General features: G+C 39.9%; 1 protein-coding gene across 2 annotated transcripts in view; it reads left to right on the forward strand.

The window, feature by feature from the left end:
• The window catches only part of si:ch211-266g18.9 (transforming growth factor-beta receptor-associated protein 1), a 29,902-nt gene extending 17,270 nt beyond the window's left edge, over positions 1 to 12,632 (forward strand). The window contains exons 9-13 of one of the 2 annotated variants that reach the window (XM_020917534.2): positions 2,281 to 2,436; positions 3,636 to 3,770; positions 6,589 to 6,724; positions 8,912 to 9,333; positions 10,786 to 12,632. In XM_020917534.2, the coding sequence (XP_020773193.2) occupies positions 2,281 to 2,436; positions 3,636 to 3,770; positions 6,589 to 6,724; positions 8,912 to 9,333; positions 10,786 to 10,965 (1,029 nt within the window). In that variant the 3' untranslated portion in view covers positions 10,966 to 12,632. Of the gene's footprint in view, positions 1 to 2,280; positions 2,437 to 3,635; positions 3,771 to 6,588; positions 6,725 to 8,911; positions 9,334 to 10,785 lie in introns of those variants that run through there. The other variant, XM_055161800.1, reaches the window with a different exon arrangement.
• The last annotated feature ends 10,579 nt before the right edge of the window (positions 12,633 to 23,211 follow it).

A 23,211-nucleotide genomic window follows, 5' to 3' on the forward strand; every position in this document is an offset into this window, starting at 1 on the left:
ATTTTTACTCTTTGTTGTTATAAAATATTGATATGTGAGCTACTGTGTCCAAATAATTTCCCTTGTGGATCAATAAAGTTTGTCAAAGTCTAAGAATGTGGGAGCTAAGATCAAACCAGTAAACTTTGCTTTGGTTCTGTGGATTTTCACTTATGTTGGGATTGGGAGTTGAACCGCCAGCCTTTATTTTTTGGATGAGAGGAAGAACACGCCAACTGAGTCACTGTTGAGCGTTATATTTGATTTATAGTTTGAAGTGAATGCAATTCGAAGGACTAAATGTTAAATAATGTGCAAAATCTGGTATTTTTAAAGCATAGACACAAAAATGAGACAAACTAAATCAATGAGACTAAACTAAATGTTCAAACCATTTCATATTGTCGCATAAAGGTTTTGTCACTTTAGATTTACTCAAAGTGGGAAGAGTAACCACAACTTTAACTCAAGTAAGAGCACTATTTCTTCAATAAAAATATAACTCAAGTACTCAGAAAAGTAACATTTCTTTAAAAAGTTACTCAAGTAAATGTTCAGTCTATTAAGGCAAATTAAGGTGCAATCATTATTATGTTTTAAAATTTTCCATATACTGATTTATGATAATAGTACCATTTTTAAAATTGTCAGAGTTCTTTTTATAAAGCCCTGTAGGCAGAGCAGCCCTGGGGCAGACTAGCAGTGATGTGGATACAATAGTAAATGGTCACATTTATACAACACTTTTCTAACTTTCGAGGCACTCAAAGCTATTATCATTTATATTTTTACTCTTTGTTGTTATAAAATATTGATATTTGAGCTACTGTGTCCAAATAATTTCCCTTGTGGATCAATAAAGTTTGTCAAAGTCTAAGAATGTGGGAGCTAAGATCAAACCCCTAAACTTTGCTTTGGTTCTGTGGATTTCCACTTATGTTGGGATTGGGAGTTGAACCGCCAGCCTTTATTTTTTGGATGAGAGGAAGAACACGCCGACTGAGTCACTGTTGAGCGTTATATTTGATTTATAGTTTGAAGTGAATGCAATTTGAAGGACTAAATGTTAAATAATGTGCAAAATCTGGTATTTTTAAAGCATAGACACAAAAATGAGACTAAACTAAATGTTCAAACCATTTCATATTGTCGCATAAAGGTTTTGTCACTTTAGATTTACTCAAAGTGGGAAGAGTAACCACAACTTTAACTCAAGTAAGAGCACTATTTCTTCAATAAAAATATAACTCAAGTACTCAGAAAAGTAACATTTCTTTAAAAAGTTACTCAAGTAAATGTTCAGTCTATTAAGGCAAATTAAGGTGCAATCATTATTATGTTTTAAAATTTTCCATATACTGATTTATGATAATAGTACCATTTTTAAAATTGTCAGAGTTCTTTTTATAAAGCCCTGTAGGCAGAGCAGCCCTGGGGCAGACTAGCAGTGATGTGGATACAATAGTAAATGGTCATATTTATACAACACTTTTCTAACTTTCGAGGCACTCAAAGCTATTATCATTTATATTTTTACTCTTTGTTGTTATAAAATATTGATATTTGAGCTACTGTGTCCAAATAATTTCCCTTGTGGATCAATAAAGTTTGTCAAAGTCTAAGAATGTGGGAGCTAAGATCAAACCCCTAAACTTTGCTTTGGTTCCGTGGATTTTCACTTATGTTGGGATTGGGAGTTGAACCGCCAGCCTTTATTTTTTAGATTAGAGGAAGAACACGCCAACTGAGTCACTGTCACTATGATTCTGTAAGAGTAAAATGATTTCAACTCTTGTAAAAGTGCAAAGTAGTAGTAGTAGTAAAAAGTAACTGTCGAGCGTAATATTTGATTTATAGTTTGAAGTGAATGCAATTTGAAGGACTAAATGTTAAATAATGCACAAAATCTGGTATTTTTAAAGCATAGACACAAAAATAAGACAAACTAAATCAATGAGACTAAACTAAATGTTCAGATCATTTCATATTGTCGCGTAAAGATTTTGTCACTTTAGATTTAGTCACCCATTCACACATAAACTCACACAACAACAATAGTCTCACATGGAAGCTAAGATCACACGCCTAACCTTTGCTTTGCGTCCGTGGATTTTCACTTGACTTGAACAGCCAGGCTTTATTTCTTTTTTTTAGATCAGAGGAAGAACACTCCAACTGAGCCACTGTCACTTTGATTCTGCACATTCACAGTGACCACACGTGTCTTGTCTTTGGGCGTCCTTGAATGTTTTATCATATTATTTATTTATGCGTCTGTCTCCGTGTCTCCTGTGCGGACAGAGCTGGGCGGAGCTGGCGGAGGGGGTGCACACGGACCCGTCCTGTCCCCTGTCCCCCCCTGAGGTCCTGGAGCTCATGGTGTCCTCTGTGAGACGGCTGGAGGACGCCGACAGTGTGTGGAAGTACACGGAGAGGATTCTGCGCAACAGCCAGGAGGTACAAGCACAACCACTGTACACTCTATAACCAGATTCATTTTGCGCAGCACATTTCATGACATCACGAGGTGGAACAGAGCATTTTGAGCTTTGGAGATGTAGACAGAGTAATAATAAAGGGTTACTCAAACATGTGAATGAAACAAAACACAACTCCAGGTCTGTTTTTGAATAGACTGACATGACATAAAGCTCACAAGAAGCAAATTTGTGTACTATATGACCTTTAAATTATAAAATGGACACAGTATCTATTATTTTTAAAGCGTAAAATCATTCAGAATGCTGCCCCCACCCTCTGGAAACACATCAGAGACTCCACACTCTCATCTCTTTAAAACCACCTTCCACGAACTCTCTTATTTCTTTTGTTTGCCTTTGTTTGTCTCTTCATGTAAAGCATCTTTCAGTATCTTGAAGTATGTACTATTATTCATTATTCATTCAGTACATAAGTTATTGAAGTACACTCAACTAAATTTTGACCTTCCAAGTACATTTTCTAACATTACATTTGATCAGAGGTGGGTGCAGTAACCAAAAATTGTACTCAAGTAACAGTAACCTTACTTCAACTCTAGTAGAAGTGCAAAGTAGTAGTGGTCCAAGAAATTACTCAAGTAAAAAGTAACTGTTGGGATGTAATATTTGATTTATAGTTTGAAGTGAATGTAATTTGAAGGACTAAATGTTAAATAATGCACAAAATCTGGTATTTTTCAAGTACAGACACAAAAATGAGACAAACTAAATCATTTCTGAAGGAGCGGAGCAAGAAACACAAATGTTCAAATAATTTCACCACAACTTTTACTTAAGAAGAGTGCTGCTACTTCAATAAAATCTTACTCAAGTACTGTGAAAAGTAACATTTCTTTAAAAGTTACTCAAGTAAATGTAGCTGAGTACTACCCACCAGAATCTGTGATGAGTTTAAGTATTTTTATTTTTAACTCAGTGGCTAAACGGTGGTAGGACTAAAAATATACTAGTGCATGGTTAATTACAACAGCTGTAGATGTAGTTGTGGTACTTGCCCTTTTTGGAATCTTCTGCAGAGTGACCAGCAGAGGGCAGAGTTGCACTGGACAACTTCGTGTACCCATGTTCTACCCCACCCAGCGCTCACCCCTCAGGCCCATTACATGACATTGACATTAGATTACATTATAAACTCTGTCTTTCCTCCTTTTCCAGGCAGGTGTGCAGATCTTTACAAAGCCTCCAGCCCGAGTCCACTTCCCCCCAGAGAAGGTCCTGACGCTCCTGGAGACCTTCCCCCAAGCCCGGATCATGTACTTGGAGTTTTTAGTGCATGAAATGAACAGTGAGGTTGGTAATCCTGGTACAAGTGATATAACTTCACCTTAAAGCTCAAGAGTGGGCAGGGAGGTCTATATCTGGAAGAAAAAATCCTATTCATTTTTCATTCATTTAATTTCCACAGAATTATTTTATTATTCTTGACCCGGTTTTATTTTGTAAGTTCTCTAGCTGTGTGTTTTTGAGTTTTACTACCTGTTGTTTGTTTGTTTGTTGATTGTTTGTCCCGCCTGTGTCTCGTTCGCTTGTGTGCCGATATTAAAGGTTGTATGGAGGATTTTGTTTTGTTTGTTTCAAATTGTCAATGGAAGTTTAAAATACCATTATAGAGATGCAGCAGCCTTGTAATTATGATGACCAAAAAAAAAAAAAAAAAAAAAAAAAAAGAATGAAAATCTATCAACTGTGGACATAGTGAGGCCAGATAAACATCAGCCAATAGAAAACAAGGCAACCTCATTTTCTATTGGCTGTTAGGTTGTCAGTCAAACTCCCTAGTGTAACTGACTCACCGGCATGCAGGGATTACATGGTTTATGCAGCGGTTCTTAGAGGCTTTTTCAAACTGTAGGTTCCTTACATTTCGCTCAAAGTTTGTTGCGATGGAGGACGAAAATCCACGACCAGTTCGCCGCAAAAGAAAATCCGTTTTTGAGGTCACTGAAAGAAGAAGAGAAGAGGAAAAGGAGCGAAGCCAAACTGAGGTGATTCTTGGAGATTCCTTCCAACGATGGTGTGACTGAAGCAGACAAAGGGTCTAACACCTTGATGCATCGGTCGCTAAATTACTTCTAGGCAGGTCACTTCAACAGTAATTCTGAACACGCACTGGCTGTAAACAAGCGTGATTTCTAGAGTAAAGGGGCGGGGGCAGGTGTTTCTACTGAGGGAGCTGTGGAGGAGGAAGGTGGTGTCATACATGCACAAGGATGGTCGCTGTATTTCTTTTCCCTTAAAAAATCCTCTATACAACCTTTAAGGATTTGCGTGTGATGTGGCAGTCACGTGATTTAATGTTTTGGCGGCCATACTGGAGGTCAAGACTGGGATTATTCGGTTTAATTCAATGACGTAAAACTGTCCGAAATCGCCAGCTCGTTAGATCAGCCGTCATTAGAAAGGTATAAAGCTAAAGTCATCCTCCTTGGTTGTGGAATAGATCCTGATCTAATTCCGATGGAGCGTTTTGTCAGTCTAATCAACACTCGCTCTGTGAACAACCTTTAGTATCCAGATATATACAACTACTTAATTCATTTGACATCATCCTACACCAACCAAGAACTGAAAAGCTACATGGAGTTAGAAGCATATAAATATATATAGCATATAAATCAGAGTCGTAGCTGCCCCGGGACAGTGAAAATAGAGGGCTGAGGTGGGGGGGATTCCTTGGCGGTGAAAGTGAAGACAGTGTAAATCCCTTCTTTGTTTGTGTGGAGGTCCTTCCCCAGAAATGAAATGTTGCCTGCACAAACGATTGTACTCAGTGAGCTCCATCCCTCTCTTTTTATGTCCGCTATCCACCTCTGTCTGCGATCTTTATCAGCCGGGATCTGATAGAAAGATAATTTGTCCTCCTTCTTTAGCAGATTGACTCCGGCCAGAACGTCTAAGGATAGCGGCACAGGTCAAAACCATTGTTATTCAGTTCAAATGTTATTGCACACAAATACTACACGTTCATCCAGATGGATAGTTTGACCTCCAATATGGCAGCATCAACACCAGGTCATGTGGTTTTGTGACGTAGATGCAAACTTCAATACGCTGTGTTCCCTCTGCCTTTTGTTGTTTCATTATCAGTGTCACGTCTTTTTATGTTTGGACATAGCTGTATCAGCTTCTTCTAAATATCGTAAACCGTAAGATGCATATCATGATAATATCGTACTGAGAGATTTGGATATCGTTACATCCCTAATAATAAACAAACAAAAGAAAAAGACAGTTAACGAAAGGTGGTTTTAAAGAGATGGGTTTTCAGGGCTTTTTTAAACAGTGTGGATGAGTCTCTGATGTGTTTTGGGGAGGGAGTTTCAGAGCGGAGAAGGCCCTGTCAACCCTGATCTTGTGTTGCGAGATCTCCACCGTCTCCCCATCCCTCAGAGATCTCCACTGGCTCCCCACTGGCTCCCCGTCCCTCAGAGATCTCCACTCTCTCCACTGGTCCCTCAGAGCGTCCCTCAGAGATCTCCACTGGCTCCTGGTCCCTCAGAGATCTCCACTGGCTCCTCGTCCCTCAGAGATCTCCACTGGCTCCTGGCTCCCTCCCTCAGAGATCTCCACTGGCTCCTCGTCCCTCAGAGATCTCCACTGGCTCCTCGTCCCTCAGACATCTCCTCTGTCTCCTTGTCCCTCAGAGATCTGTACTGTCTACCCGTCCCTCAAAGATCTCCACTGGCTTCCATCCCTCAGAGATCTTCACGTCCCTCGGAGATCTCCACTGGGGCGGAGGCGAGTGATGTCCTGGAGGTGATAGAAGGCGGGTTTGGTGATGTGTTTGACGTGGTGTTCAAAGGAAAGAGTCTGGGTCAAAGAAGATGCCAAGGTTACAGAGGTGGGAGGAGGAGGGGACTGAGGAGCCGTCAATGGAGAGGGTGAAGTTATTGTGAATTTTGGTGAGTGTTTTGGGGCCGATAATGATTATTTCAGTTTTGTGGACTTTATTTCGGAGATGGAGTTTGTTCGTTGCGATTGTGGTAAGATCACAGACTACACACAGTTCCTTACTTGTAAATGTGAGTCCAGAGTTGCCCGTCGGCTGTTGAGCTCCATAGACCCCCGAATAAAACGAGTGAAATGTGATTGGTGGTTTGTGCTGCAGGAGGCGGGGCATCACACCCACCTGGCCCTGGCGTATGTGTCCCAGAGCCTGCAGAGCCAAGAGGACACGGAGACCAGAGGGAAACTACAGGACCTTCTATGGGAGTCACAGCGTTATGATGTCTCAGCTGTGTATGGTCAGATTTCATCATATTTTTATAGTATTTTTTGTTATTCCATGTGCAAATAAAAATCATTATAAGAGAGAGAAATGACAGATTTGTTGGGAAAATGTGAGGAGGAGTACTAGTAGCTAAAGAGGCTGATGAGGCTGAAGGTTCCACTGCTGGAGAAAGAGAACTGAACTTTTGAAGCCTCTGACAATTATCCTTATGCCACAGAGAGCCTGAGTGCCATGTTAAATGATCTAAAAGTTCAATTCTAATCCAGTCCAACATTATTTGTAAAGTACATTTTATAAACACAACAGTTTTCAAAGTTCTGCACATAATAATGTAAAACAACTGCATTAAAAGAGACTATAAAACAATATTTAAAGGTCCCATATCTCTGTCATAATGTTCCCTCATCACAAACATACCTGGAGTTGTGTTTTGTTTCATTCACACACACAAACCCTACATATTACTTCTCTCAAACAGAAAACACTCTGTCCCACCTTGCGATGTCATGTGGTAATAAAGGAAGTCCGTCACTGCGTTTTTAAACTCCATACACTTTCACTAGACTCATTTGGATCATTTCAGCCCTGGAATTACCATACCATACCATACCAACTTTATTTATAAAGCACTTTAAAAACTTTACAGTACGCCAAAGTGCTGTACACAAACACAGGACAGACAATGACAATCGCAGTAGAAGAAAATATATGGTACACATACAATACAGCTACTAAAAACATAGAAAAACAGTAATATACTCAACAAGAAATATACATGTCACTTATTAAAAGCGAGTGAAAAAACGTGCGCTTTTAGGACTGATTTAAAAACAAGTACAGACTCGGCCTGTCTAAGCTCTAATGGTAACTGGTTCCAGAGCCATGGGGCAGAAACAGAAAATGCATGGTCCCCACGAAGCAACGTTTAGTCTTTGGGACGGCGAGCTGGAGTTGGTCTGCAGAAGTGAGTGTGTGAGAGGGGACATAAGGGTGGATCAAGTCAGTGAGGTAGGAGGGCGCTAGGCCGTGCAAACACTTAAAAGTAAATAAAAGAATTTTAAAATCAACTCTAAAAGACACTGGGAGCCAGTGGGGAGAAGCTAAAATAGGTGAGATGCTCTCGCGTTTCCGGGTTCCAGTTAAAAGTTGAGCCGCTGAGTTCTGGACCTGTTGGGAAAGTGCATTTTGGCTAACACCAACATAAAGTGCATTATAATAATCCAATCTAGTCATCACAAATGCATGTATGACAGTTCTGAAGTGTTGTGTTGACAAAATAGGCTTAATTTTGGCCAGTTGTCTTAGCTGGAAAAAACAAGATTTTACAAAAGCACTAATTTACTGATCAAATTTTAGATCTGGGTCCATTTTGACACCTAAGTTTGTAACCACTGGCTTCACTAAATGATTTAATGAATCCAGGTCCACAGAAAAAGAACAATTTAGGGAGCTAGGGCCAAAAACCATAACCTTGGAATTGCCAGTCTCTACTTAAAATGTAAAACTTAGCTGTTAACTTAAAACTTCATGACATCACAGGGTGGAATAGAGAATTTTGAGCTTTGGAGATGTAGACAGTTTAATGCAGGATTACTCAAACATGTGTGAATGAAACAAAACACAACACTGGGTAGGTTTTTGAGCAGGTAACCGCATTCTAACATGACTTAAAACTCTCAAGAGTCGATTTTAATAGAGATAATTATGAACTTATATTACAGAAGTCACACATCGTTCATCCTTCTTCATCGTCATGTTCAACTAGAGTGCTGTGATATCACATCAACACAACCTATCGATACTTTGCAGTGACATCACACTGGGGGTGTCATACATGTATCTCTATGGTGGAATGTTCAGCACTTACTGTCAAAAAAGTTTTAAGATTGTCTGAAAACTGAAAAACGGTCATTGTCGTGTTTACATGTTTGATTTTCAAGAAAAATGTGAGAGTAATTACTACTTATTATATTATTATACTATGTGTAATTTTATAAGTGAGAGACTTGTTTCACACACAAATCATGTCACCTGTTGTAGTTCCAGCTCTTTCTGGTCAAATTGTTTGAAAATAAAGATGAGATTGAAGTCCAACAAAACTTCAGACAGAACAGTGCTTACAGTTAGCATCAAACCTCCAGGGAATGTTGAGGACATCAGCTGCAAAGTATCATTCAACCCAAACTCCACTGTCTTCCAGATCACGTCAAACCCACAGCTCTGCACATCGAGAAGGCCGTTCTTCTGGCTCGTACCGGGGACCACCGAGGAGCCCTGAGTCTGCTCGTCCACGACTGTCCAGACCCCGCAGCTGCTGAGGACTTCTGCTGTAGGCTCTCCACAAACAAGAACCTCCAGAGCACACAGGAACCTCTACTCCACCTGCTCCACATCTACTTAACCAGCGAGGGGCACTCTCCGGCCGCCCTGGACCTGCTGCAGAAATACCCCCAGCAGCTGTCAGGGGAGAAGGTTCTGGAGGTCCTGCCTGAGTCTTGGTCCATACAGCTCCTCTCGGGGTTTCTGGTCGGGTCCATGAGGGAGATGTTCCACCAGAGTCGTATGAAGAGAGTGGAGAGAGCTTTGGAGCATTCACGGCTACTCAGGCACAAGGCATTCTGGGTAAGTCAAAGCTGAAACCTGCTAGACCTACTACTATTTTTTATCTAGCTACTTGGGTTGGGGGTTTGGTCATTTAAAATGTTGTGTTTATAGAAAAACACTTTAGTCTCCAATTACTATACATGTCATTTATCTGATTCTGTTACCTGTCCAGCAAGAACTTTGAAAAAATGTTTTCAAACTTTTCAAAAGTGGATCTTTGATTGACAGGGGAATTAACCAGTCCAGAGAGACCAATCTTCCGTTTGCGTCAAATACAAACATGACATTTTACAGATCAAAATGGGGAAAAAACAACATGAAGGACTGGGAAACAACACAGACTTTTGCAGAATCAACAATCGAAGCACCAAACTATTACTTATCTCAGGTAGAAGAATTTTGTTCTGAATGATACGAGAAATTTCTAAATGACTTCCATATTTGAGGGACACGTGCTAAAAATTCAGCTGGTTTCACTTTGTGGAAACCATCTGACCTCGCAGCATTAGGATTCGTTTGCTCGACGGTAGGTGGGTACTTTTTATTTAACCAATTGCTGCTATTTGGTCGTGACATATGTAATGCGCCAAATCCCATAGGAATAAGGACAATAACGTCTTTCCCCTTGATAAAATTCCCCAAACAATCTCTTTGTTCCGACTTTAAATCCTCGCTCTCAGGATTTGTTGCCATCACAGCTTGTCTGGCTTCGTCTACATCCATCTCGACCTCGGTCTACAAATTCTGGGGTTCTTGCAAACCGTCTAGTGAATTCTGATTCCTGACCTAGTCGCTGGAGAAAAATGAAATTGAGCAGAGGCACTAGGTGGCACCAGTCTGGCTACTACAAATTACCAGCTGTGATTGAATTTTCTCATTTGGACAGAGGTTTTTCATGCTCTATTGTCCGTTTTTTAGCCCCTTCTGACTGCTCAGGCCAGTGATGAATATCCCCAAGTTCAAAACAAAATACTACTTATGATGAAACGTGATATAATTGATTAAAGCAAAAGAAAATAACATGTATTTTAGTATAACTGGGGACTTTTAAAGACCATATACCCATTTTTCCTCATGTAATTGAGCTGAATCTGTCTTACTCTAGTACAGATATATTGTATAAGCAGCTCTTGATCAGAATAAGCCTGTTGTGTAATATCTGCCTCTAATTAAAAAAAGTTTTAGTGCGCGCTTAACATGCTAGTTGCTGTTGTTAGCATTATCGTCATGGCAAAATCCGCTTTAGTCTCTAAAACATGTCAAAAGCTTATGAACCCATTGGGGTGAATAATTAGGATACTTTAAAGGTAAGTGAGGAATAACTTTGGACCTCTGCACACTATTTAGAATGAACTTGTTATGTTTTTCACATTTTAAAATGGTAAAAATCAAGTACAGCATCATTAACAAACAAAAAAACATGGTGAAATTGCGATGTCTTACTTTACCTCTCTCTTGTCTCATTCACAGATCCAGGCCTCAGACGCCGTGTTGAAACTGGACGGGAAACAACCGTGTAAGGCGTGCCTCAAACCTGTGACCACGCCTCTTTTCGTGCGCACGCCCCCTGGTGGTCTGCTGCACCTGGACTGTGCTAACGACTCTGCCGCTGCACCCCCCACATGCTCTGTACCCGGTAGCGTCAAGTGACCGTGTACTTAAACTTCAAATGTAATGTGTTCATGTGAGAGGTTCAGAGTTGAGTCACAGTGGTAAGACAGTAGTACTTGCAGTTGCAGTAAAAGCAGCTGGAAGATTCTCTGCTCATGTTGTGGGATTTTAATTAGTAACTGGTTAGCAATATCTTACTTAAAGATATTATTATAACGTCTCCTCATCAAAAGCATGCCTGAAGAGGTTTTATATGTCATCCATGCATGTTTGAGTAATTTAGTGATCTCTCCTGGGCCCTATAAGCTGTATTCATGCTTACATCACAAACCAGGAAGATGATTGGAAACATGCAATGACAACTTGTGGCGGGCTCTGTTCGTGGTAGTAAGTCTGACAAAATCTAGTTAAAATAAGAAAATGGCCGAGTTTTCCTCATCTACATGTCATTGTCGCGTTCCGTTATGTTATCAACAGTTACAACCATACCTCAGTTTTTAATCATTTCCCCACTGACGCACAACTCCGATAATCCACAGATTGAAGGTGCAATTAGAGTTCCACATTATGAAGACTGCTGCTAAAGGTTGCAGAATCCATGGTTTTATCACATTTCAATTGGTTTTATCACAGTTGGTCGGCGAGCCCACTGTCCAGAACTACACTGGAAGTGTCAGCGCATGTTTCCAAACGTCTTCCTGGTTTGTGACATAAGCCTGAATAGAACCTATTCGAACCCTCTTACAGTTAGCTGTGAGATTGTGTCCAATGCTCATCTCCATGTCATTGTAGTGTTCTGTTATGTTTGGAAAATCAACAATTACAATCATACCTCAATTTTCATCATTTCCCCACTGACGCACACCTCAGAGTGCACTGGGTACATGTGATTAGAAGAGATGAGGCGCCAATTCAAGATGATTCCAAACAGCACATACATACTGTATGCGGTCTTCATTTCCCCACTGATCACATTTACTTCAGTGGGTTTTATCACAGTCGGTCAGCGAGCCCAGTGTCGGGAAATACACCAGAAATTGTCATCGCATGTTTCACATGAATAGAGCCTGTTGAAACAAGCAGGCCAAGTTACAGGTCAGATCTGTGGAGGTCTGGATTCTGCTTTCTGAGAACAAAAACACAAAATTTTAACATAAAGAACTTGGCCATCAGGTCATAAGTTTTTGTGTGTAACTAAGAATAAACCAGGATTGCAATGGTTATCAGCAATAATGTTGTCATGATACTAACATTTGAAACTCAATTTCTATACTATAAAGAATAGACTCGATTCTCACAGGGTTCCCACTCTTTTTCACTAACAAAATTTCATAACTTTTCCATGACTTTTTCATGACCTAAAGTGAATTTTCCATGACTTTACAGCACCTACATGTGTTGACCAATGGGCGTAAACTCGTCTGTGTGCTCTTATACTTTTTCTGATACAGCTCAAGATCATTGTAAAACTATTCAGGAAAGGTTAATTTCTGTTCTATCAATGGGACTTTGTAGTATTGATATTTGCTTAAACAAGTATCTAGTTTCGAGACTAGTTTTTGTATCGTTTAGTGTCTGATTGTTGATACTTTGATTATCCTAAAATGTATTTGATTTGAACTTTGCCACATATCAGGACACATCTTTGACTTTCTTTTTTTCTCTATGTATAATTCCATAACGAGTACATAACATTTTGAACCACTTTTACAGTCTCATATATATTTATTCAGTCTAGTCTGAAACCCAATCATTTCTCCACATCAAACAGTATCATTTTAACTAAGTCCCTTCACGGATCCTCTCTTCTGGACGAGACACTTTTCCACTGAGCAAAAACAACACTGCGTAAATAACTGCTTCTAAAATGATAAAAAGCGAGCATAGCGCTTTCGTTGGCGGCTGTCTGGGGCCGGTCCACAGCTGTGAAGAGCCCGGAGGAGGAGGAGGAGGTGGAGAAGAGCTTTTGGGGACATGTCTTCCCTCACCGGGCCCTCGTGTTTAACATAGAAACCATCTGTGGGCAGCGAGATGACCAGAGCCAGCACGGGCGGCCATCTTGAGTCCCTCTGCTCTGTGTGTTTACGGGTTTGCAGGCCTGGAAATAGCAAAAGCCCTAACCTAGTCTGCACGTGATGGTATTAATATCAGACGGGGTAAAAATGTAACAGGTTTAGGTTTGTGGAGGATAAAGTGACGCCTGATCTAAAGGTGCACTGTGGGACATTTCTGGTGGATGGGTTTGGCTGCTCTGTGAGTGAACAACCTGAGAAGTTTTTGAAGTCACAAAAATCGTAAGAATTCATCTTTCGGGCAAGGTTAAAGGAACATTCAGACAAAGCATTAACATTTCCAGAGAGTAATAAAATTGTGAAACAAATGCGCAATTAATGAAAATTGCTATGCACTTGGCACTAATGTGAGTCAGTATAGTCACATTTTCTTTGTGTTTTGGTCATTTCTAAGCAGCTTTTCTGTATTTTACCTAAACAAATGACAATTTATGCCTCTCTTTACTGCTGCACGTATCAGATGGGTAAAAAATAAGGACACATGGGACATTTCTTGTATAAAACTGAGATAAACCACTGGTTTTGGACAAATCTGCTGGGACAAGGGACACAGGGCTCAAAACTGGGACCTGGGTAAATAGGGACGTCTAGTGACCCTATCATAACGTTCCACCATGAAAGTTACTTTGTGCATTTTAAATAGCAACATGTAAGTATTTCTAAGTGGTTCCAGTATACTTTTCAAAATATGTCATGACCATACCGGCTTGTCAAAGCCTGATCCCGTCAGATCTCAGAAACTAAGCAGGGCTGGGCCTGGTTAGTACTTGGATGGGAGACACTGGGAATTCCAGTTGCCACAGGGGGGCGTCAGTGGCTAAAACTTTCGTTGTGTCCTTAGGCAAGACACTTCACCCACATTGCCTAGTATGAAAGTGGTGTGTGTGTGAGTGTTGGTGGTGGTCGGAGGGGCCAATGGTGCAGATTGGCAGCCTCACTTCCGTCAGCCTGCCCCAGGGCAGCTGTGGCAACAATAACAGTTTACCACCACAGAGTGTGGAGCGAATGAATAATGAACTGTAAAGTGCTTTGGTTATCTTTGAAGGCGCTATATAAATACAGTGATTATTTAATTAATTAATTTTGTCACTTCAAGTTCATTGTGTATTTTTTAAAGTACAGTGTGTAACTTTCTGGAGGTGGCACTCCACCTGCAAGATTCATTTATGGAAACAGAAAGTTAACCATATTTTATAACATTTCGCATGAAGATATTTACTGTAGGCTTTATGGAATGTTCCACAGTGTGACATTAAACAGCTCTACCTTACATTTATTCAACTGCCTGTAGTTTTATTGCTTAAAATACCTAGAAAAACATGCATTCTGACGGTGAGCGGGGTCGCCTCTCCACAGACCTGATCTGTAACTTGGTCTGGTTTGGTCTCCATGAAGATAGAAAAGTTTAATGCCACACTGTGAAACATTTCAGACAAAGCAATAAAATCTCCGTCACAGAAAACCCAGAAAAGTTGCACAGTGCACCTTTTTAAAATTAGTAATATTATTTTAGCTGTTGGACACACCTCTCATTATCACTGTCATAATTCATTAATCACTCTGCCAAAAACCATTATATAAATCCAGCACCTGCCCGGGTCCAAGGTGTGTCCTGAAATCACATCCAAAAATGCAAAAGAATAAGGAAAAAGTGCACATTATGGTCAGCCTTAATGACTCAATTATAACCAGAATACATGGACACAGAGGTGAATGTGTCAGCTGAGGTAATGATATGTCTTTAACTTTATTTACAAGATTTCCATGCACACTCTGGAGTTTGTATCTTATGATTTGCAATGTTTCCTAATGATATGGCTCAAATCCTCTGCCACAGAAGTTATATTGGGCAGAAGAAATGCTGTTTGTTCCAACCAGAAGTGGAAAAATACACTATTTTAGTCGTTTATGTTGGTGCACTGTGTAACGTTTGGGTAGAGGGTCGGTCACCTGCTTGGAGATGTTATTCAAAGTTTCCACACTTTGCCTGAAATCGTTTGCTTTATTTTTAGACATAGGTCACCAAAACATGTTCTTTGTGTTTGAACTCAAAGTAGACTGAGAACATATATAAACCCAAATATACTGACAAAATAAAACAAATATGATTGATACTGTGCACGGTGTAAAATTCCGCAAGTCCTTGTTATTTTGGCCTATGTCATCAGAGGTATAATACTCCCTACAATGGAAAAATTGCAAGACTGGACTGCACTAGACTGATACGGATAAAATAAAACTGATTTGAATGGCACTGTGCACGGTGTAAAAAAAAAAAAAAAAAAAAAAAAATCCTTGTTACCTTGACCTAGGTTCTATGTCTTCAGAGGTATAATACTCCCTACAATGGAAGGATTGCCACACTGGACTGCACTAGACTGGCATGGACAACACTAACACAATATCTTGAGGGTTCAGTTAAAAAAAACTTCAATAAATTGCTAGAATTCCAGCCGTATGCCTCTTCTTTTAACTCTCAGACTACTACATCATCAGAGGTATAATGCTCCTTACAATGGAAGGGCTGCCAGATTTGACTGTACTAGACTGGCATGGACAACACTATCACAGTATCTTGAAGGTTCAGTTAAAAAACATCCAATAAACTTTTAGAAATCCCGCCTTATGCCTCTTCTTTTAAATCTCAGACTACTATATTATTAGAGGTATAATACTCCCTACAATGGAAGGATTGCCAGATTTGACTGTACTAGACTGGCATGGACAACACTATCACAATGTCTTGAGAGTTAAGTTAAAAACTCCAATAAACTTTTAGAAATCCAGCCTTATGACTCTTCTTTTAACTCTCAGACCACGTCACCAGAGGTATAATACTCCCTACAATGTAAGGTTTGCCAGATTAAACTGTACTAGACTGGCATGGACAACAGTATCACAGTGTCTTGAGGATTCAGTAAATAAAAAAATAAAAAAAACTCCAATAACCTGTTAGAAGTCCAGTCTTAGGCCTCGTCTTTTAAATCTCAGACTACTACGTCATCAGAGGTATAATACTCCCTACAATGGAAGCACTGCCAAACTGTTAGAACTTAGCCTTATGCCACTTCTTTTGACTCTCAGAATCGTAGTTGCACTTACAAAACAGAAAAAAACAGGTGAATAGGAAAAAATCTTAAATTTGGAAATATTATTTTGAAACTTCTCCTGTAGTTTCCTCACATGAATGTAAGAAATGTATTATTTTCATATATAAAGGCATTTTATGTGAAAAAACAGCCAAAATTGACCATTTTTGGAAACATTTAAAACAGAAACAGCTTTAAATCTCTGGCTTCATTTTCAGGACATATTGAACTAAAAAATAAATAAATAAAAAATGTGTGAATGAAATAAAACCCCACTCCAGCTTTGTTTGTGATGGGAAAACACATTATAACATAGAAAACATTATCGTAATATGGGCTCTTTAAATCTAAAAATATTGTTAACTTACAGATTTCTCATAGTTTTTTACTTTTTAACACTTTTACTCAAGTACAATTCCTTCAAAAAGTAACTCAAGTATACTGATGAAACTGAACTTGACTGACTTTTGGTTTGTCTTTTTTTAATTTTTGTTTTGACAAATGTTCAAATTAATAATAAATAAAGGAAATAGAGTAAATCTAACTGAGTACTTCCCAGTAACTCCTCATAAATCAGCCGTTCAGAGGTCTGTGCGGGGGCTTTGATGTGGTGGCAGACACACAGCTCTGGCACTCAGCACAGACCGGCTCCTTCTCATTGTGAAGTGTGAGCGGTCCATCTGGAAGCACTGCGCAGTCTGCCTGTCTGCACCAGAGGCTGAGGCGGATTTATGGTTTCTGTACATAGACGGGAAAGCTATATTCACACGCGGTTTGTATCGCCAACAATGCTCACGTTTTAGCTGTGGTGCAGTGGTGGGTAGGCTATAAAATTGAAATTTGTTCTCTATACTCATCCTCCAGCGCTGCGCCCAATGACACTCTGCTGGAGGATATTACATCAAGCTTGGGGTGTTCTATATGTATGTTTATGTCTTGTTTAACACCACAAATCATCTCATCTGTTGTAGTTCCAGCTAGGTCAGTTCTTTATGGTAAGATTGTGTTAAAAAAAAACAACTCAGATTAAAGTCTAAGGCCATGTTCAGACTTCACATTTTTTGTGAAATCCAATTTATTTTGCGAGGTTGTTCACATTTCCAGTTAAATGCGACTTGTGTGTGACCTCCAGTGTGAACTTTAAACACCCCAAAAGTGTCCTGCACATTAACACTTGACTGTTAGACACATAATAAATAAAATTTGAACAAAAACTAATACAGAGTTCAAATATAGTCACAAAATACAACAAGATGAACAACAAAATTCAACAAAATGATCAAAAACAATTACACGGGATATGGAAATATTGAACCAGAGTATTTTTAAACGAAGGGTCAGAAGTTAATGTGAGATAGCCTGATTCATCAGCCGATTTACTTCGTGGAAACCAGCATTAGGATTCGTTCGCACAACGGTAGGCGGGTACTTTTTTAATGTAACCAATCGCTGCTGTTTGGTTGTGACGTATGTAATGCACCAAATCCTGTAGGAAGAAGAGCAATAATGTCTTTCCCCTTGATAAAATTCACCAAACCTTCTCTTTGTTCTGGCTTCAAATCCTCGATCTCGGGAATCGTTGCCAACACAGAATGTATGTCTTCGTCTACATCCATCTCGACCGCTTTGTTTACTGCTGTTTAAATGAGTGTTTTCCTAGTTGTTTTTTGACTCTTGGGACCACAACAAATATCTGATCTGCCTCACATAAACTGTAAGAGGATCTGAATGGAATTAATAACTGAGATTAATGCATTTAAAGATAAATAATAAGCAGTGAAATGCTTCTGATGAGTGTCTTTGAAGGATGGGTCAAATGCAGAGGACAAATTTCGAGATACAATATATATATAAAAAAAAAAAAGTGAATCATAAATGAGGAATCCATTAAAGGGGTTGTCCACAATCATTTTCATTCGATAAGGTAACATATGCTGTTAACTTAGAGTTGTGAACATATTTGTAAATTGTTGCGGTGAATAATCCGGGTTAACCTGACCCGGAATGTGTGGGATAAGTTTGGACCAGTGCAAACAGTTGAACTAGTTGAACTGGTTCTGTTTTTCATATTTTAAAGGCAGCACCAGAAAACAAAACAATCATTTACATATACCGAGTTCAATTAAAGCCTCACTGTGTAATTTTAAGACTAAAATAAAAGCATGTTCTTTCATTTGGTTGTGTTTACTGCACTGCAAAACTTAGAAAACATGTGTCCTTATGCCAAGTGGGCTTGCATCTCCACAAACCTGACATATTTGACCTGGAGGAGGCCTTTTCCTGCTTGTTTCCAGACTATAATTTTCGTAATTAGGTTTAGCTTTTTTAGTAAAAAGTATCTGTCTCTGTGGAGAATGTTCTGGAGTTTGGTTTTAACTTTTCATATCCATGGAATCATGCAGGTGATGTCCCAAGTCCAGAAAGTTACATAATACACTAACTTAAGTTTTATTCTTTGCAAATGATCTGAATTGTGTGTTATAATTAAATGTTAATACTGCATAATATTACTTTAAATGAATGGCCTATACTAAACTTTTCTGATCTATGTCATAATGTTGTTTCATTCACACGTTTATTAACACACAAACCTGTATATTTAGGCTGAGTTCTTCTCTCAAATGGAAAACACTTTGTTCCACCTCCACAAGAAGTGTCCTACAGTGTTTTTAAACTCCATACACCTTCACTAGAGTCATTTGAGTGATTTCAAACCTGGGCTGTTTAGGAGCTGTTAACATGAAAACTACAACTGAATGACATCACAAGGTGGAACGGAGCATTTTGACCTTTGGAGATGTAAACAGACTAATGCTGTTCAGATCGGGGCGTCATAAAATGAGCTGGACGCCTCTAGTTGGACACCTTTGCTTTTGAGTTTTGACTCCCCCAACGCACGCTTTGGACGCCTTGGACACCTTGGGACGAACGGGGGGAAAATACTTAATGTGCGTCCAGGGCGTCTGTTGTCCTGGAAACAAGTGCCATTTTCCTGGTCTTTTCCCGGAACGATGAGAGACCAGGTTGAGGGAAACTTCAGTGTGTTTATTACAGAACACCATCAGCAGAGGCAATCGGCTCGATGGCTGTGGCATGTGTATATTTATATTCCACTAATGACACTGGTTTAGTCCTGGTTTAGTCCTGGTTTAGTCCTGGTCCAGTCCTGATCTAGTCCTGGCTAATAACACGGCGTAGAGTTTCTTGTTGTTCTGGTGTTTGTGGCAACAGACTCCGGATCTTTCTCAAGACGAAACCAAGACTGAACCAGGACTAAACCAGAGCTGAACCAGGACTAAACCAGGACTAAACCAGACTAAACCAGGAATAAACCAGGTCTAAACCAGTTCTGAACCAGGACTAATCTTGGACTAGGACTTGGAATCTAGGATTTACCCTGAGAGAATCCCGAGCCTGTGGAGCAAGGTGTCCCGACACTCGGAACTGTAACAATGGCGTTTCACTGCTGCTGATATCGCCGTAATTTTAGCGAATTTGTATGAAGAAAAACAAAAAATCCACCACTTCAATCCAGGTTAAAAATGCTTTGTGATGCGCGTTACTGACATTTGTACCAAGTAAAATATTACAGTATTTTCCCTGTACTGCCACATTACTGCGTTACAGCAAAAAGCAACGCATTACAGTAATTCGTACTTCCCAACACTGATTATAACGTGACTTAAACCTCACAAGAGTCAACTGTGTGCACTATAGGACCTTTAAATTCATATGTGCAAACTCAGCTCAACAGTCAAACAAGTCTTTTCCGTCGCTCTCATCAGTGCCTCATCTCCCCGTTTAAATATAGCGAAAACTACTACGCCTACGTTTTAAAACATATATCAGACTAACTATAGCGCTGTGTCTAATGTAACTTGTTTTTGCTGAGCTCAATCATTTCTTTGTCCAGAGTTTTTCTATTTAAAACACTTATTTAGAAAATAACAGCAGGTAGACCTAAATACAGTCACTGGGAACATGGGAACAATGCCTCTGTGTGCACCAGCGTCATATTTAGAACCCAGGCCACAAATGACTCTATCTGGTCCCTGGTGAGGCCCGCTCAGTCCCTCGGCGATGTCTGTGGGCGAGAAATAATGGTAAGGTAGCACAAAACCAACGCCATTGAACTTTAATTTCAACTTTCTATAGATCGGGCTTGTAAATGGAATCAATGGTTAAAAACGGTCAGAGGAGAGGGGAGAGTGGAGACAGAGAGGGCAGGGCTCAGACCACACACCCCCCAGGCGTGCCCTCTGGTCCGGCCGCAGAGGAAGGGTTAGTCAGTGGGTATGGAGCACACGAGGTCTATACTGTTAAGAGCAATGGAAGCAGGCTAATTTTGAAGTGAGGTAATGCGGTAGCTGGAAATATATTTGTGAAATAAGTGGCTCTATCTCTTGTTCTTTGCCGCCAGAAACCAGATTTTGACTGGATATAGACGAAGTGGTTGTAGGGGCGCCGTAGCTACTGTTCCAGGCCATTGAAGGCGAGCAGTTATAGCGGCTAATTTGCAGCAAAGTTCCATATTTATTATTATGAGCGAACGTTTCGTGGCAACCGAAGAGCCAATCGGGAGCGAGGTTGTTGAAGGTGGCAGGCGGCACTTAGCAACGAGGTGCAACAGCTGTCGATCACACCAGAGAGAGAGAGAGGAAGAAGAATCCGTGTATCATTGGTTAATTCATTTTTCAAAATAAAATCAAAAATAAGAAAATGAAAAAACAACTTTTTTCTTCATTATTTGTCGTCAAAACCAAAATGAAAAAACGGAAACCGTCCGTTTTCCGTTTCTGTGAACCAGGACTAAACCAGGACTAAACCAGGACTGAACCAGGACTGAACCAGGACTGAACCAGGTCTGAACCAGGAGTGTCAGGACAGGCGCAAAGGTGTGCTCGCGTAGACTGTCGGGTGATCAGGAGTGAGACTTGGACCAGACTGGGTCCAGGACCAGGACTGAGACCAGTTTAGTCCTGGTTTAAAGCTGGTTTAGTCTTGTTTTAGTCCTGGCTTAGACCTGGTTTATTCCTGTTTAGTTTTGTTTCAGTCCTGGTTCAGTCCTGGTTCAGTCTGGCATTCGCAGTTTAAGTCACGGAAATGGGAAATGGCCGTTATCCGTTTTTTCCATTATTCATTTAAACACAAAGTCGATAACTGAAAAAAAAAAACCCGAACCATTCTCTGTTTTTTCATTTTGGTTTTGGAAACAAATAATGAAGGAAAATAGTTGTTTTTTCATTTTCATATTTTTGGTTTTATGTCCACTTATATATACAGCCTGTGGATTTCCACAACATTAAAGATGCTCAGTGTCACTTTCCTTTCCTGGTAGGGGCTCACCACGTGCTTGTTAGACGTTATTGCTTTCCCTGAATCATTTCACTTCTCTATTTTGCATATAACAAAAAAAGCACCACAGATCTGATCTGTACTTCGACTGACGGCATCGCATCCTGTTCTCCGAGGAGGTTAAATGTTTAATACATGTGTTGGACAGACAAGGGCGTAGGTTTGCATAGGGACGGTGGGGACATGTCACAACCAAAATCTGGGGAAGACAAAATAATCCGTACCAGTATTTGCCATTTTACTTTAATAAACAAAAATATAAATTTATTCTGATATTTTTCCAAACTGAGTAGTATAAATTTAACACGTTTTAGTTCACATTTTGTTTATTAGATGTTCTGAGATGTATTCAGTGACATGACGACAGGGTTACTCCTGCTGTTATGTCATTGGCTGCAACAGAGTGATGTCATTAGTAGAGTCAGGAGCCTAAACTGGGGAAGCGACAGGACAGGGCCGCACCTGAAGATGGCAGCTTGAGCAGGCGTGAGTGAAGATGCTGTGCACCAAACTTTGGAAACCTTTTCAAAATGAACTTAACTTGGCTTCAATTTTAGTTAAACTTGCCTTATAATGAGTTGCTGCAGAAATGAGCAGTGCACCTCCCAAACGGAGCCCTACTTATGCGCTGTTAGCAGCCGACTCTATTGACAATATTCCATGGAAAATGTACGGACATGACCTCACAAATATCTCATCACCAACAAGCTTCTACATCGCTGTTATCCTCTAAAGAATCATCTCAGAAGAACAATGGACACAAACTGTACATTTTGCGAACTGAACTTTAACTCCAAATACATATCAGATGTTACACAGCTATACAGACAGCTACTCTTTTAATTACTCTTAGTTGAGTTTTCCTAAATACTTTTTACTTGAATTAATTCTTGAACCACTAAATTGTAATTCCACTTCAGTAATATTACTTATTGAAGTAACGTGACTCTTACTTGTGTACAGTTTTTGCTACTCTACCACCTCTGATAATGTGTCACCTTTATAATCCTTTTACCTTCTGTGACCCCGGGCATGACCAGATGGACGTCTTATTCTCAATGGGCTGTGCAGTGTAATCAGATAAGTCTACTGCGGTGCGGAAATGACTGTGTAAGGTTACAGAGCTGTGTTATTTGGCCGCCTCACTGTTATTCTGCTCTTTGTAATGACGACACCCACTGGCTCTGGCTCTGAAAATCACCCGCCACCTGTGCTCCATTTTAGCTCCTGGGACTAAATCCACACTCCTGCTACAGTGGAGAAATACAGTAGGCCGAATGTTCATTGTTCTCGCCGGCTGCTGCTCTGGGAGAAAATTACAAGTCTGCAATTATGCTTTGAAATGTTGTGCTAAAAAAGTGCTTAACCAAACATTGTAAAAATACCAATGAATGTTTGCATTGTTGATGATGAATTCTGCCGAAATAGTTTTCACTTCACACCTGTGCACACTATGACTAAAATATGAGTTTTTTAGTTTTATCAGCATTTTAAAATGTTATCAGGGCTCTTGATCAGGAGTATTTGAGCAGCAAGCGGCAAATAATCTGTCGTCAGAGGTATTAGGTTTACATATAAAGTCTAGTGGAGACACGCGTCAAGAACAGTCTAATGTTTCTGCTTACGTCTTGAGCGACAATGCCAAGCAAAATTCAAAAACCTGAACTTTCTGTAAATTTCACCACACGTCAATGAGCTTCAAGCGCTTCCTGTCAAAGTCTACGTTCAGACTGCAGCCTGAAGTGACCCAAATCTGATTTTTTTGGCCC

Source organism: Boleophthalmus pectinirostris, unplaced genomic scaffold (assembly GCF_026225935.1).
Source record: "Boleophthalmus pectinirostris isolate CB_2022bp ecotype Guang Dong unplaced genomic scaffold, ASM2622593v1 HiC_scaffold_10, whole genome shotgun sequence".
Taxonomy (NCBI): Eukaryota; Metazoa; Chordata; class Actinopteri; order Gobiiformes; family Gobiidae; genus Boleophthalmus; species Boleophthalmus pectinirostris.